The 17,418-nt window shown below is 47.5% G+C and overlaps 1 protein-coding gene across 1 annotated transcript in view; it reads right to left on the bottom strand.

Moving 5' to 3' along the window:
* Positions 1–1,773: 1,773 nt before the first annotated feature.
* PRICKLE2 (prickle planar cell polarity protein 2) overlaps positions 1,774–17,418 on the bottom strand; it is a 181,041-nt gene continuing 165,396 nt past the window's right edge. Inside the window, exon 9 of the mRNA XM_065408051.1 lies at positions 1,774–2,642. Coding sequence (XP_065264123.1) covers positions 1,774–2,642 — 869 coding nt within the window. The remainder of the gene's footprint in view (positions 2,643–17,418) is intronic.

Raw genomic sequence — 17,418 nt, 5'->3', positions numbered from 1 at the left:
TTACGTTAGGTCCCAATCCTGCAATGGAATCTGCCTTTGTGGCTCTAACTGCAGGAATGGGTCAGGTGCCTACAGGTCTTTCAGTGCCTAACTATGCAGACAGGTGCTTTTGTAAACCCCTCTAGGTGCCTAACTCCCATTGACTTTTAGTGGTGCCTAACCTGCTTAGGAGCTTTTGAAAATCCCACTAGCCGCTTTACTGCATCTTAGGCACCTAAATACCTTTGTACCTCGGCTCCTTCTGCCACTGACATCAATGGGAATTTTACCATCAACTCCAATGGGAGATTGATTGAGTCCCCAAACCCTCCACAATATAGTACAAAAGCTGTTGTGAGCTGGCAACACCCTGGCCTGCTGGGAACATGTGAAAGAAATTGCACCCATATTACAGCCCTACAGAAAATCTGCCCTCTTCATTGTCCCATCTGGGAACAGGATGAGACACACCTTGATGTTCAGGACCCAAATGGTTTAAAGCATACAGAGAAAAACTCACATCCACCATAGCACAATACATTTGAGTCCTATTTATATAACACTCTACCATGTTGATGCTTTTGTAGATTGATTCTAGCGCCAAATAACGGGCTCAATCCCACCCTGGGACTACACACTCCAAACTCCTATTGACCTTCAAGGGAGTTTGGGGGGGCAGAGCTCCATGCTGGAATTAAGCCCAATGTGATTAGTTTGTATTCAGTTTATTATGATCTATGTAGCAGGCGGTGTTGAAGATTCCTTTTGGTAATGAGCAGCAGTTAACATAATCCAGGAAACTAGAGCACCATAAGACAATTCTATACTCAAAACAACGTCATGCTGACATCACACAATTGCACCATTTACACTTTTATTTACTCCAAATAATTGTTCAAAATTTAGTCACATCAGCATTCTCTACAGAGATGGAACATTCCTTCCCCAACTTTGGTTGTTAAAACTTTGCAGACATTTGGTAGTTGGTTCTATTCTATTTGACAAAAAAGTCACTTTTGCAATTGTAAAGACTCCTATATGTCACTGATAGAGTAACTGAAAATCGAAGGTGTGAGCAGACTCCAAAATGCCATCTAGGCCTCTTTAAGATTGAACAAAGCATAAAATGTTCTTTTGATTTACCAGGAATGAAAAGACTTAACCCCTCCCCCCCCCCCCCAAGATTTCACTGATATACTTAATACATTTGATGGCAAAATTAGAAGGAATTCTGAAGTACCATTTGTTTAGCTCCGGCTGAAAACATTTATGAATGTGCATGCAGTTTCCCAGTGACTCCTAAGATATAGAAATTCCTCTGATATTACAAAATACAAAAATATTTTCTCCAAACTCTCATTTACATTGCATTTACAACAATCATGGAAATAACTTAGACTCCAGCACTGACTGAGAGACAAATTACTTACCAAAATGGGTAATGAAAACCAAAGCGGATTAGGAGAACACAAGCTGTTGATTATAGTGAACAGTGGTAACTAAAACATATGGACAAACTGGATTTAAAGAAGTGGCAGTATTTAGGAAGAAGAGCAAAAATACTAGGTAAATATTACAGGCTAAAGTGAATTGTTTTTTTCCAAAGTAAAATGTGCAAAATATATTCACCGTGCCAATGATTTATGACTACTTATAGAAGCCAATCTACAACCTTCTTACAAATCCCCCGTCTTCAGGTCTTTTTGTTACAATAAAAAGCGCATTGAAGATCTAAAACAGTGCAAGTTTATGAGTGAATTTACATTCTCAGAACGTGCCCAGGCAGTGACACTGTTACGATATGATACAGTTTTTGCTCTTTTGTCTTTTTCGGCTGTGCAACTGTCCTCTGCCACCCAACGTGGAAGCCTTGGGCATGCCATACGATCCATATTTGTGCAGGAGCTCCTCGCTGGTAACGTATCGGAGATGGGCAGGTTGCGGGATTGGCTCCCCAAGGAAATACCCTTCATTGTCAGACTCTGAAGAGGAGGAGCAGGTAGAACACCAGTCATATTCAGCAAAATAGGGGCCCCATCTCTCCCCCAGATGGTTCTGCAAAGCAAGATCCGACACAGTCCTTGGACACTGACCATACAGGTCTCTGCGGGGGCCCTGTTCCATCGTCTCTCTGCAGCTTCTCTGGTGCACGAATTGGTCATAGTCCTCTCTGGCTCGCAGCGAGGGCCTCTCTTTCAATCGGCAGCACTGTTCGCTGGCCAGATGGAGGGCGTTATCCGAGCGGGAGCGTCTGGATCGCCGGGATCTGTGTGGGCGGTAACGCCGATCGTCATCCCGGAGATTAGTTCGTCTGCGTGTGCGCTCGCTCATAGGGGGAAGTCTAGAACTATCCTGTCCAGGAATTTTGTTCCCTGGAATCCCGCTGTCATACTCAAAACTCTGATGCATCCTTCCATGCGATGGCATCTCTCTGTAACTGACCGGATTGGCAAGGTCACGCAGGTTCGGCTCCATATCTTGGTACTGTTGCACAGACAAGAGGCTACGGACTGACTCGGCACTTCTAAACTGCACAGAGGAGTTCAGCGTCCCTATGTTACTCATCTTCTCCGAGACGTTCATTCCAGAATCTTTGCTCAGATCAGGCATTGAGAATCTAGAGAGGTGCTCCTGGCGCTTGGCGCCACCGTCCGCAGAGAGTCCTGGTGGGGAGGAGGAGAAAAAAGGCAGTTAACATGTGACTCTTCCACTGCAACAGCACAATGCGAGGGGCTGCACTTTCCTTGGCAACACCGATCCCAATCGTCAAAAGCAACCAAGGCCCAGAGCCTTAAAAGGTATTTAGGCACCTAACTCCCATTGGAATCACAGCTGAGGATCTGGACAGAGGTGATTTTGGGTGCCTCACTTGAGACACCTGAAGGAGGCGTGATGTTCAGAAAGTGCCGAGCACCCTCGCTTTGGTAATCAAGGCTGCTTTAAGGTGGTGCAAGTTGCCTCCTTCCTCCTTGCGCCCCCCCTCCCCGAGCCCTGTGGCAGCTCTCTGCCCCCCCCCCCCCCGCGGCAGCTCCCCCCCGCTCTGAGGCGTCCCCCCCCGGCAGCTCCCCCCAGCCCGGGGAGCCGTGCGGCAGCTCCTCCCACCCCCCTCCCGCCCTGAGGCACCTCCCCCGCGGCAGCTCCCCCCCCCCGCCCGGGGAGCCGTGCGGCAGCTCCCCACCCCAGCTCACCTCTGCTCCGCCTCCTCCCCAAGCACGCCGTCGCCGCTCCACTTCTCCTGCCTCCCAGGCTTGCGGCGCCAATCAGCTGTTTGGCGCCGCAAGCCTGGGAGGGAGAGAAGCAGAGCGGGGCGGCATGCTCAGGGGCGGAGGCAGAGCAGAGGTGAGCTGGGGCGGGGAGTTCCCCTGCATTGCCCCCCCCCCTTACTTGCTGCAGGCGGCCCTCCCCGCACCCCCCTGCCCCAGCTCCCTCCGCCTAAATGCCGACGACGACCGGGGCGGCCGAAGATCCGGCCGCCGCCGAAGGATTCAAAATGCCGCCCCCCCAAATGCTAGCACCCTAGGCGCCCGCCTAAGTCACCTAATGGGTTGCACTGGCCCTGAGTGCTACCCCTGGCAACGTTCATGCTTCTGTAGCAGTATCAGGCCTTCTGTCCTATGACAGCCCACTGTAATAACGAGTGACACGATCAGACACCATTCAGAGATGTCAGGGCTGTACCTTGTGTAATACTATTTAGCCACTAGGTGAAGACATGGCCACAAACCATTGAGCAGACCCATATGCCATCCTGTAGAGGACACTGGTGACAGAGGTATTCTGGAAGGACAGAGCAATGTACTGTCACAAAGCCAAGGCCACCAGAAATCACAGTAATAGCAGTGACAGAAGCGAGACCCTGCTCCAAAAGCACAGGCCTCCGCCACTTGAGCTCAGAAACACTCTCCATTAGCTATTAGCAATATAGTGTCTACGTGACCCAAAGAGGAGCAATTCTGTCATCCAGGAGAGGGCAGTGGTGCAAACAGACACTAACCCAAGGGCTCTTCAGAAGTTAATATGAGGCTCCTTGTACAGGCACCGACTCCGGGGCTGGAGCTACAGGCGCCAACTTTCCAATGTGCCGGGGGGTGCTCACTGCTCAACCCCTGGCTCTGCCCCCACTCCACCCCTTCCCACCCCCTCCCCTGCTGTGCCCTCGCTCCTCGCCCCCAGAGCCTCCTGGATGCCATGAAACAGCTGATTGGGAGGTACGGGAAGGGAGGGGGAGGCGCTGATTGGCAGGGCTGCCAGTGGGTGGGAGGCGCTGGGAGTGGAGGGTGGGGGGAGCTGATGTGGGACTGCTGACATATTACTGTGGCTCTTTGGCAATGTACATTGGTAAATTCTGGCTCCTTCTCAGGCTCAAGTTGGCCACCCCTGCACGAGCCAGTTCACTACAGTGGTGCACACTGTCCCCTATGTGGGTGTGGAAAGAGGAAAAAGTTGCTTCCATGGCACCGTATACTTGCCCACTTTGTGTGCCAGGCTGATGGAGGGCCTGGGGCCTGGCCAGGCTGTGGTGGGGAGGTATATGGAACCAGGCAGACACATATCCAGGGCCATGGAGATCCCCCAAGACAGTGGTGGGATTCTTAAGGACCCCAAGGGGAGCCGTACTGCTACACAGAAGCAGGGGTTGCCAGTGCAGAATGGTCCTCGCCTTCTATTGATCCCTGGGGAACTGCCGAATTTGGGAGGAATTATCAGGGATCCTTGTGTAGATTCTCTGTCTAAGAGCCTCCTCTTGTAGGATGGGGGAGCCAGGCTAATATTAGCGGCGAGACGTACAGAATGGCAACTGGATGGGAGTTCAGTGACTCTCTGCAGCAGCAGTAGAGGGCTTGTTACAAGAGCACAAGTCAGCTCACCATCCCGTTTGGAACGAGAACTAGACTACAGCCAATGTCCTTTACTATTCCTCCGAGCTCTGCTCTCCAGCCGGAGAGGCTCGGACTATCCGCTCACTGCTTGGTAACTGGCTGTACCCAATGCTCATGTTGCATTCTCTAGATGCCACATTTCAAAAACTATTTCAGCTGAAGTATAGTTTATTCCAAATCAAATGTTGAAAGTTGACTTTGGCATTTTTTTGATAACCTTTCTGTGCAAACTAATTGGTAAGATCTCTGCAGCATTAGCATGATTTAAAGCATGAGGCATGCCCCTTGTGCCATCGCTGAGACATTCTGACTTTGTAAATTGGTTGAAAAAAATTCACAAATAAATTGCTCTGTTTTTCTTAGTAAAACTTTCCATTGCTTAATCTACAGCCTGACTTCTTTGGCATAAGCCATTTTCTGGCAAACTTCATTTTATTAAGGCCAAATTCTGCTGTCAGTAACCATGGTTTAAATCTAGAGTACTTCTGTCAAAATCAAGATGTTACTCTAGACTTTCTGCATAATTTGGTCCCTGAAAATCAGCTGTTACTTGACAGAAAACTTCAAAGATTGACCAGGATTATCAAAAGTGCTCAGTTTTGGCTTAACCCTACTCCCACTGAAGCCAATGAGAGTGTTACCATTGCAATGTTGACAACTCTTATCATGAGTGCTACAATATTTGGTGTTTTTCTTCAAGCCCCAGCTCCTGGAGTCATGTTATTATGTGAGAATCTCAGCTTTCATTTTAAATGAAGTATATTTCTAGACCTAATGGTTAGAGAGAAAAGCTAAAAAATGTGACTCCTAAAGACTCAAACACCAGAAGGCAAATAAAACAATGGTGCATTTTTATTTTTTAAGACAATCTCATGATGGGGACGGGGGGGTGAGACTCATGACTTTGGAACATTTGGGGTTGGCCACACTGACTTTAATGGGGCAGAGTGAGGCCAACCCTGCACACTTTTGAAAATCCCACCCATAATGTCTGTTTAGAAACAGTCCTGCTTTATGCTCAATGCCATTTTCATTTTTCCTTTCCTCATTTCCTCCTCCGTCATCACTATTGATATTTTCCTGGCAAATGGATCTTTGCTGCTTGAGCAGTTATCTTCTGCTCCTTGTTCCCCACTCTGTCACACCAGTCCCTTCTATAGCAATCAGTTTCAGGATGTCACAAAGACAGATGTACAGCTTCAAATGAGGAATAACTGGCTTTTAACAATAAGGAACACCAGCACCACTTTGCATTTATATAATTTCAAATACTTGTGTATTTCCTCAACAGTAATAGAACCCACCTCCCTTGACTTGCAGTCCCATGCTTTAAAAACACCCCGTTCCTTTAATTCATCATCCGTAATAATAAAAATTACTGTCTAGAGAGAGTTAAATACAACATGGAAGTAGATCTAGAGCTGAACAATGTTTTTACATTATCCAGGAGATATAGTAGGATCCTTAATCCCACCAAACAAGACGTGTTTAAAGGAAATGCATGTGCCACTGTCAAGCTGGGCTCTTATCATGTTGGAGATATGAAATTCTAAAGAGATTATCATTTATTTCAGGTAGTGCCCATGATGCGCTAGGCCAGGGGTACTCACAAGAAATTTTTTGGTGGCCTTAGCGTGCGGCCACCAACTCTTGCTGGTGGCCGCTCTGACATTTTTTCCTAAAATACTTAACTTTAGGAAAAACAAATATGCACATATCCATGTCCAAATCATTGTAATTTATTTCAGTAGGGTTTTTTGCTGACTCAATGACAAAAATAATGTACGATTGTCTCTATTCTTTAATGGACCTAAACAGAACAGAAACAAAATAAGGTGCTTTGCAAGGTCTTGTCTTTTTTGTTATTTCTTTGGCTTTTTTGATTCCTTTTTTTAAGAGCTACTAGCTAGTAAGTCTTCTCCTGTGAAAACTGATACTTGTATATTTGTTGATCACCACGTTTCACAGCAGACTTACTAGCTAGGTGGGAGGCAGTGAAAAGTGATATTAATAAACATACAAATATCGCTTTCCACAGCAGACTTACTGAGCCCCGGCACAAGCCGGGTGACAACTTAAGCCCCGGACGGCATGGGTGGGAAGTGGCGGGGTCCAGAGGCAACGGGGGATTGGTGAGCCCACAGCCGGAGCTTGAAGCCCGGCAGCCGGGGGATGGAGCCCCACAGCCAGAGCCTGCCGCCCACCACCCCAGGGCGGAAGCTGGAAGCCCAAGCACCACGGCCCCTGGGAAGGTGGGGAGCTCACATCGGCTGCCTGCTCCTTTGGCATTTGTGGCTCCAGACAGGGGTGGTGAGTTGTATGGGCCCATGTTCCAGCAAATTCAGGGCCCCAGGGGCCCGGCTCCACCAACGTTTGGGGCCGGGTCTCTCCCCCGGCCCTGCCTACTGCCCTCGCGTGCCTCCCCCAAGCGTCCCTGCCTCACCTGCTCCCTGGAGAGCGGGCGGCTGCCCCCTGCGAAGGGAGCGGCGCTGGCGGCAGGGAGGAGGGGAGAAGGTGCAGCGGCATGGCAGACCCCCTGCCCCACCAGGCGACTCTGAGGTGGCTTATCCTGTCTGGAACTCCTGAGCAGTAGCCTGGGGCACGGGTGTGCGTCATGTGGGTGGGAGGGGGAGGAGAAGAGGGACCCTCCCCTGGAGCTCGATGATGCGGTGGGGAGAGGGTTATGGGGAGTCCGCCTCTCTGGCCCAGCCCCCGGGGAGCCTGCCTGCTGCACCCCAAAGTTTGAACTCCTCATCCCCGGCCCAGCCCCACCTCAGAGCCTGCACCCCCAGCCAGAGTCATCACCCAACCCCAACCCTCTGCCCCAGCCCTGAGCCCCCTTCTGCACCATGAACCCCTCTTCCCCGGCCCCACCCCGCAGCCCTCACTCCCGCATCCCAATCCTCTGCCCCAGCCCTGAGCCCCCTCCTGCACCATGAACCCCCTCGTCCCTGGCCCCACCCGGCAGCCCTCACCCCCGCACCCCAACCCTCTGCCCTACCCTGAGCCTCCTCACACACTCCAAACCCCTCGTCCCCACCCCATTAATTTTGTGTAATACTAATAATCAATAATGGATATATTCTTAATAAAGTTAACCAGAGAAAAAGAACAAAAGGGTAATTCATCAAGTGACGGCCTGAGTTTGACCCCCAGCTTGCAAACTGAAGTTATACAAAAGAAAGATGTGGCAAATCTAAAAGATCAGAAAAGGAGTTTTCATCAATCTTGGCTATCAAGATTGACGTTGTTGGAGTACAATAGCGAATTAGACAGAGCTTTTTGCTTTTGAGGGTTATTGATCTAAGAGTGCTTGGTTGTTCCCGTATTCAAAAGAGTATTAATAACATTGATATTCTTAGTTAAATATTTTTTTCTTACGATAGTGATATTGTGCAATATCGGGAAACTGTTAAACATTTACTGTTTCCAGTCCATTTTTACATTATTTTAAAAGACATATCAGTTTACAAGGCAGGTGTGTGTGTGGGTGGGGGACTTGGACCTGTTCTGGGCACCACCAAAAATTATACAAACCTGCCGCCCCTGGCTCTAGAGAGGGACAGGGTCCAACCCCTACTGGCAGCCCCGGGAGAGGGGCCACTGCTTAGCCCCCACAATCACTGCCTAGGAGGCTGTGGCCACAAGAAGAGCCCCGGTGGCCACATGGTGGCCACATTTGAGAAACACTCTGCTAGGCACTTTCCAAACAGAAGACACACAATCCCTCCCTTAGGGAGTTTACCACCTAAAGACAGTCAGATAGACAGGTTTGTGGAAGGGAGTACAACATACAGACAATGACGTTCCTATGTGCCTTTAGCGCTGTTACCCTTTTCAAAGATGTCCGAAGGAGGAGAGGGCAGGTCATTAGGGCATTGATGATTAGGTTGAAATTTGTGTTTGGTGATCACGTGGATGCCACAAGCATCAGAGGTGTGATAAGATTGCTACTGACAGACATAAATTGAATGTCCAGACAGACCTCCTTAAAAACTTGGCTAGAGATTGAGCTGGGTGGGGCTACATGCTCCCATGCTCCATGTCTTGAGGATGGCAATGTGGTTCCACATTGTACAATTGGGTTAGAAGAAAAATAAATAGCATGTGGATTTCTGGTTGGCTGCCATGTGGTCCTACTCTTGTATACTGGCAACCCATCAACCCATGGAGCTTCAAGCCAAGAGTGTCAGTGCAAGTAACAACAGCTGTAATAGTGAAAACAAACAGAACTGCAGAGGATAAACACGGCCAACGGTTACTTGGCAACAGAACATGTGATGGCAATGCAATGCTTGCCTGTTGATGGAAAGGGACAAGAGGCACATCGCCATAGGAACTGCAGAAAGGGCAGACAGAGCATCAGGAGGAGGAAGAAAAGTTCTAGAGCAAAAGCCAAACGTCTGCCAAAGAGAAAGGCCCTCTCCTCTCAGATGGATTCACCAATACCCTGGGCCTAGATAAGACTCTATATATAAATTACACAGTTAAAAATAGGACTGATTTCCAAAAGCTAAAAGCCCCCAGAGCGCCCCCAACCAAATTTCTCCCATGCTTTCTCCCTCCCATCTCCTCACAGGAAAAGCTTGGGACAGATGATATGCCTTGTTGTACACACTGTGCATCTGCTTCATGACCTTTTCTCCCTGCTACGTAGGAACCTCTATGGCCGAGGAAGTGGGGGGAGGAGGGGGTTGGAGTTGGCCTTGAAGGTGCTTTGAGGTTCTCTGATAAAGGCTCTAGAGAAATGCAAAAGTAAACTCCATGAGATGTTAAGCAGATAAGCTATTTAGGCATCAAATGATGCAGAAAAGTGCCTACTTCTACATCTTTAGGTGCCTAATTCCCTATGGAAATCTGGCCCTGAGACAATGTGTGTATGACACAGTCACAAACACACTACAGTTAACCGCAGTTACAGTAGTTAACAGCCGTTCCCCTGACGCAACCTATTGGGCAGCAGAACTACTGCATGATTTGAGGCCTTTTGACATTACTGCAATACAAATGACCAACAGTAAACTAATGGTTAACAAGACAGATGTGGAAGCTTTTGGTTTATACATGACAGTTATCGACATCGCCTCAACGTACCTTTGAGCTGGCAGTTTGAAAGTGGCAGGTTGTAACAGGGCCTAGCACTGGGATAGTTAGATGCCTAGTACCAGCTACAGGCCCCAGAGGTGCAAGGTGCCAGTTTAACCAGTTCCTCAGCATGGAGGGAATCCTCAGCTAATGTTGAGCTGACGTAGCTCTAAGCCATGCCCTATCGCAGCGGATGGGCGTTGGGGAGGTGGCTGGGAAAAGAGGGTGTGTCAGGAGTGCCTCTGCAGTCTGGCTAATTCCAGCTGCCAGAACAATGCCTTGGGGCCATGGGCAGCCAGGTGTAAATTAGAGCAGCCTCTGGGCTGCTCTGATTTATGCCAGGAGCCAGACTGGCTCCTGCTAGCTCCAGAATTGTCTCTCTCCCAGTTGGATTCCTAGTACATTTTAATATAAATTGTGTTCACTGACTAAGGTGCAGTTGAGAAAACATGAGCCTGAGTCTCCATTCATTACACGGAGTGTGTAACCATTATGGGAGTGTGTCCCCATTGACATCAATGGAGATATAAAACTGGGTGTGACAGAGCTGAGATCCAGGCTCTACAGCTCAGATCCACAAAGGTATTTAGCCTCCCAACTTCCAATGATTTCAATGGATCTGGGCCTAGATCTTTAATTGTGCTCAGTACCTTCCAGACTCTCCCCACTCACAACACACACTGAGCTATTTTTCTTGAGAACTGGAAGTCACATAGAGAAATAATTTCAGAATACAGGGCAAGTGATGCAGCGTTATCCAATAGTGCGGTTTAAGCAGCACTTCTTAGGTCCATGGGATTTTGGGGCTCTTCACCCATAGAGCCTCGTTATTAAACACACATCAAGATTTAGAAGAGTGGGGAAAATATTGGTTATAACACGAACCCAGTTCTGAGAACATCTACCGTAATTTGAGAATCTGTTTCACCAGACTATCCAGGGGAGTGGAAAAATTACTCTAGCCCATGGCTGGAGCACGTAATCACCATGAAACAATCCCAGGGTACACTACAGCACACACTCTGAGAAGCCCCCAACGCTGTTCCCAGAGGGAAGACACTCCAATGCAAACAGGAAGTAAGTCAGCTGTCCAGCAGCTGCACATCATCATACTGCTACTCTGACCATACCCGTGGAGAGAGGTTAGGCCCACCACAGCGAAGGGGGAAGACAGCTTTTCATTATCTGGCTTAACTTGACTTGAAATAACTTTGCAAAAACTAAACCAAATCTACTTGAAACTTCACAAAGATGATCTCATGCCAGCATAATTATTTTCCTACCAAGTTTGAAGCAAATTGGAGAAGGTGTTTGTGGAATATGAGGGGTTCAAAAAAAATGAGGTGGGCTTCACTTTAGAAGATTTCCCCTAACTTTTGCCTCCTAATCTGTCAAAAAATAACTTGGCCTAGAAACTCCAGATTTGTTTTAATCTTGTTGACCTTGGCAATGTGGGGCATGTTTCACTGGTCTGAGATTGCTGAAGGAGGAAATTAGCTCATTAATCAATGGCACTGATGCAGATATTAGGAATGCTGTGGAGCTCTTAAAGTGAGCAAGGCAAGGACATATGTTCTAGGCTATTCACAGCCACAGGCTGGGGAATTCCTAAAGCACCTAAAATGCAAGTGGAGCTTTGAGGTTGAGCTACAGGAGATGATTTAGTGATCCAAGCACCAGGGATGAAATCCTGTCCCCACTGACGTCAATTTGCCATTGACTTCAATAGGGCTAAGATTTCTAAACATCTCCATGAAGCTAGGTTTATACCTAGGCAATAGGTTGGCTCAAATGTCTTGATTGCTCTGTCCAAGCATTAGAAAATCCATCATGCGTTAGAAAATCCATCATGCATCCATCACGCAACGGATTTGCCCTGGTGTCCTGTACCAACCTTTTCCTGCACCCAGTCTCACACCGCATCCTGCCTGCTGGCTGAAGGTACCCACCTCACCAGGGGCAGCTTCAGTTAAGGGCATCATATCTATATCATTTGTAAAGTGTTTTGGGCCAAAAGGTGCTTTAATGGGATATCTCCTAAGATATTAGTCACAGTGCATGGAGTTAGGCACATGCAAAAGCCTTTTTGCAAGATAACGGCTTTACTTGAACGATAATGAATGGTAATAACTGCTCTGCTTAAGTGTTATATCTCCTGCTTGATCATGCAAGTGCCAATAAGTGGGTTCTAACCAGGTGTCACCCATTTTAACTCTTTACTGTGCACAAGGACTGGGCTCCTTGTTGCTGTGGTGCTCTTACAACTAATGTGACTTTGCAGCTAGGCTATCTATGCTTTGCCTTATAAACCACAATGGCCTAGGTTCAAGGTGTCAGCAGCACCAAATGTAATACACGTCTGCAGGGTTTGAGATGTTCTCAGGTCCCGGGGTATCCAGCGGTAGCGGGGTTTCATATTAGTTAGTCACGATTATGGTCTCAGATGTGTATTGACCCTCCATGGAGGAATGAGTAATATTTAAGTAGTGTTGTGTTTCCATAATATAGATGAATGTACCATTAACTTTCCATTTTCTCTTTTTTCGGACATTTGTTTTTTAATTACAACTACAAAATCCGGGGTGATCCATTTAAATTACTGATATTCATGTACAGCCCCCTTAGCTCCAGCTTAATGATGTGTTTTGTCTGGGAACACAGTTCATAATTCGATCAAGTGAAATGTTACCCTGGAAGAAAGAGAGAGGGACCCTGCCATGCAAAGGATATTTTTCTATTAAAGAAATTTGAGAATCTGTTTCACCAGACTATCCAGGGGAGCGGAAAACTTACTCTAGCCCATGGCTGGAGCACGTTTTTATTGTAAAAATATAGTTTCCCTTTTCCCCTCACCTCTGCAGGACCTTCTGAAATGTCCCTCTTGATTGGGATTAAATCACCATCTCCTGATGACTCTTCAAAGCCTCAATGTGAGGAGCTGGAACAACTGTGTAGCCTTGCCAAGCCTACTGCCGTGTGACTTGGCTGAAGGTAGATGGCTCCCTGGTGCTACCAGAGCGTGGCACAGTGCGAAAGGCCAAGCATCTTATTTTGCTGATTCAAGTCAAATTGTTGAATGAAAACACCTGGCTCATCAAGACACCATGAAATTCTAACCGAGGACCAAATTGAGCCTCCAGTGACTTCAATGGCAGCTCTGCTGGTACACTTGGTTCTTCCGTAAAAAGGCTAGAATGATGGGGGACTGCAATATCTCATCACACCCTGTAAGTTTCTAGTTCCAAACAACACTAAAGCCTCAAAGCAAGACTGACCTCATCTACATTCGAGAAATCTGGCCCCCCTCCTGCTAGGCTGACCAGACAGCAAGTGTGAAAAATCAGGACGGGGGTGGGAGGTAACAGGAGCTTATATAAGAAAAAGCCCCAAATATCGGGACTGTCCCTATAAAATTGGGACATCTGGTCACCCAATCTCCTGCTGTCTCATTGACAACAATTGATCTTAAGCGACACTATTTCCAGTCAACAACTATATAGTTTCAGGAGTACACTCCCCCTAAGGTAGATACACTGCACAAATGTCAAATGAGGCTCACGCCCTGTAACAGCATCCTTGCGTAACATCCGATTAAGTTGCATTGGCACAAACCCCATTTGATGTCAGTGCAGTGAATCTACATTAAGGGTTTGCAGTGATGCTAGTTACACTAGAAAGCACAGAAAGAGCGGTTCATGTAAATGCTTCAAGGAGAATCTCAACTCATGCTGCACATTGGTAACTTTGAGGACCCAGCCAAGGACAGACCTGACTGGGGAGCAACTATCGATGAAAGCTGTAAACACTTGGAGAAAGACACAAAGATGCACAAAACAATGAAAAAAGGGCCAAGTGTCATGCCAAGTCTTCCATGAGAGGCTCTACCTTCCTACGTGACATCTGTTCGCGACCTTGCTCCTCACAGATCGGACTGTGTGGCCACCAGAAAACACGAGATGCCGTGACACCATTACTGGATACGGCGGATAGCCATACGCAGTTACACTGGTTCAAATGTCTCAAATGTAGGCAGGGCTTCAGTCAAAACGAGTAGCAATGACCCGTTTCCATGCTAAAGCCATGGAAAACCAGACTTTAGATGAATGCATACGTCGTCTGGAGGTCACTCTAGACCAGGCTCAAGTTTCCCTAAAAGCTTTGTGAAGCTTGTGACGACGCACAAGACACAAGGTAGGTTTTGCAATGGTTTTACGGTTTCACTGTGAACATTTTTGCACAATGCCAACTTAAATCCCACCCTCGTGCTGTCTCATTGACAGGAATTGGTGTTAAGCCCATGCTTGATGCTTTGCTGAACTGGGCAGAAAGGAGGTTTAAATAATGCTTGATTAGTTTATTATACCACTTGTGAATACAGCAATTCACTACCACTCCATTTCCTTACACTCACCACAAGGCATAGAAAGCAAGTCCTCTGTGGGGCATAGTAACTGAGGTCTGAAGCGTGTTAAATGTGTAAAGCTGAGTGTACGTTTCCAAAATCAGCGTATCCTGATTAGCTTTGTTTAACTGCAGCTTCCGCAGGCAGAACAGAACAGCTTCTTTCACTTCTAACCTTCCCTCCCCCAAGTGCCCCCTGAAGCTGTTGGATTCTGGCTGTCTCTATAGTGCTAGATAGGCACTTTCCTAAGAACCCACAGCCCATGAAATGGGCTTGATCTTAAATTCGACCCCAGGAATTGAAAGGAACTTACGAGAAAGAGGAGCAGCACTGTCAGTGACTTGTTTATAGCGCAGCTTCACTCCACTTTGACCTTGGGTTTTGCAGAACTAAAAGGGAACAGTTATATAACCACTGGAAATAGCTAAACGTAAACAAGGCTGGGAGAGAAAGGCAAGGAACCTTGTAATACAGAGACAAGCAAAGCGCCTGCCAAGCCGCTCATGATTCTGACACTCAGCTGTGCAGCTTGGTGCATTGTAAATCATGACGATTTTCTAATGATTTCAGGATATGTTTCTTGTCACAAACAGCTCGGACACCCAGCGCACTGAAAACAGCCACTATGCCAATACTGTCTGGGTGAGAGATTTGACTGGAAATTATTAATGCAGTGAGCTTGGTGTAACCTCCTCATCTGCCATGCCACATTAGTGAAGCCGCAGTCTTTGGGGTACTCAGTGGGATAATCAGGGTTTCTACACCAGTCATTCTGCAAACAGGGCTCCCCCCCGATCTATTTTGCATGCAGCCAGAAAAGACAGCCCACATGCAGAATCCTTCTGCTGCTCCTTTTGTCTGCCTGCTTTGCAGTGGAGGAGTTTTCAACAGGAAAGAAAACTGTTGAAACGCTTAGATTTGCATGAGGAAGGGGCCAGTTGTCATTTCAATGCATCATTTTGGGAACTAATTCCAGTTTTTCTCCCAACAACTGATTTGCAGATGAGAAAGATGAACGCTGTTCAGAGGAGAGCAACAGTTGAGAATGTGTGAGCAAACAAGGGAGCACACACGTTAGAGAAAGGGTCCGCAGAGCCCTCCAAGTGGCCAAGGCTGGATTTTACGACTCTCCACAAAATAAACAGGATTCCATCTCCTAGAACACAGCGTCCTGGGTTTGGAAGGTGGCTGACAGGTCAGGGAAGCACAACTATTTGATGCACAATTATTTTCTTGCAACAATATCGGGTTCCAAGGGTCCATTTCAGGTCTCGTTTTGTTTTGCAAAGCATATGCTTCCGTGCTTTTGTCTAAAATAAAGTCAGCCTAGTGTTTACCACCAGAGATCCAACAACAGCAAACTAACATGTACTCACGCAAGGCAAGAGCATCTCAATATACACACAGACTGCAGGCCAAACTTCCAGGGGAATGAAGGAATGAAAAACAAAAGAGAGCGCAGAGTGTACTAATCAGCGTTAATACACCTTGATATTGTCCTTCTCAGAAGGAGAATCTCAGGCTTCGCCTGTTTGATTGGGAAATGCAAGGGTATCTCTCTCTATATTTTGAAGTTGCAACAAGTCTGCTAAGTGCTGTTGCCCTAGTGACTTGAAAGAAATGTTCCATTTTCCGGGGCTGGAAGGGAAGGGGGTTGCTGAAGAGCTGGGAGAGGTCTCCCTGCCAGTGAAAAAGACAGCGACAGCTAACTGGAATTGGGAGCAGTTTGCTGCTTAGCAATGTACCGGATGGTACAACAGTCTGGCTTTTCATCCACAGCCTTGCCAAGAACATCCGCATCCTCAATGGGGGCGGGAGGGGAAGAGAAAACAATACCCGAGGAGTGGGATTTTCAACAGCGCTCAGCATTGGCCGCACGGAGCTCCCCAGCTTCCAGGGACATCAGTGTGCTTTTTGATCTTTCATCTACCTTTGCAGCAACAAAGAAAAGGGAGAGGCTAGTTTGGGCCCCTGGGTTTTGCAAGTATGTCTGAACTGCAAGCAGGGCTTTCAGCTTCAAATCCCCTCCTCACCTGGAGGAAGAAAGGGAAACAGATTGAAGGCAAAGAGCGCGCCAATTCAGTGTTCCTGCCACTGCCGCTCCACTCCGTACACTGACAGACTCTCTCCACCCCCTCGCTTCGGACTCTTTGTCGGATGCAGAGAGGCAGATGGGCTTGGCAGCTGCCATGAAAGGCTGGGAACAGAGCTGCTCCAATGGGGTGAGACACTATTTGCTGAGATTCCTATGACAGTGGTCTCGTCTTGCCAAATATGGCTGACTTGGCACAGGGAGATGACCTTTTTAAGAAGGTTTTTCCGTCGTAAAAGGCCCTGTGCTTCAATGCCAACATGACTTCTATTGTGATGGTCTCACATCCCTCTCTCCCCCTTTTACGCGTGAAGCTATAGTTTGCAGAACATACTTGAGGGGAGCAGAGATGGTAATTCTCTCCCTCTCCGTTTACAGGCGGTCAGAGTTGCTACATGAGTTGCTATAAAGCTCAGCTGGAATTTCCATTTCAATTCCAGAACTGGGGCTTTGTTAGATACTGCAGCCTTCTTTTATGCATAACGCGTTCATTTGACGGCCACCGTGTTTACTCCGCGAACGCCCATTTGTCTGTCTCTTCCTCCAGTCTGCATTGCGCCGTAACCCTAGACTGGAAATACTTTTGGGCAGAGACTGCCTTTTACACCTGGTTGTTCAGTTTTTACAAGAACCTAATTGGGGTCTCTAGGTGTTTCGTGATATAAATAACTCCAGCGGACACCTGCCTATACCCGTTGAACCCAATTCTGCCCTGATTGACACCCCAGGGAATCCCACTGACTTCACAGTAGTTACTCCGGATTTCCACCTATGTCAAATGAGGGCAGGAGTTGACTCTGTGTTGTTAACCTACATCGAGCTGGTTTTCTGGTTAAAATTTGTTTGTCCTTTTGAGCACTCCAACAATGTCATCATTCAATGTGGGCCTAACCTCTGATACCTCCCCAAGTTGTCTGCAAACAAAGAGACTGTTATTTGACTGTGAAATTTTGTTTGCCAGGACTTCTTAAAGGGGGCTA

The sequence above is a fragment of the Emys orbicularis genome, chromosome 7 (genome assembly GCF_028017835.1).
Source record: "Emys orbicularis isolate rEmyOrb1 chromosome 7, rEmyOrb1.hap1, whole genome shotgun sequence".
Taxonomy (NCBI): domain Eukaryota; kingdom Metazoa; phylum Chordata; order Testudines; family Emydidae; genus Emys; species Emys orbicularis.
This window is presented reverse-complemented; position numbering and strand designations above follow the sequence as displayed.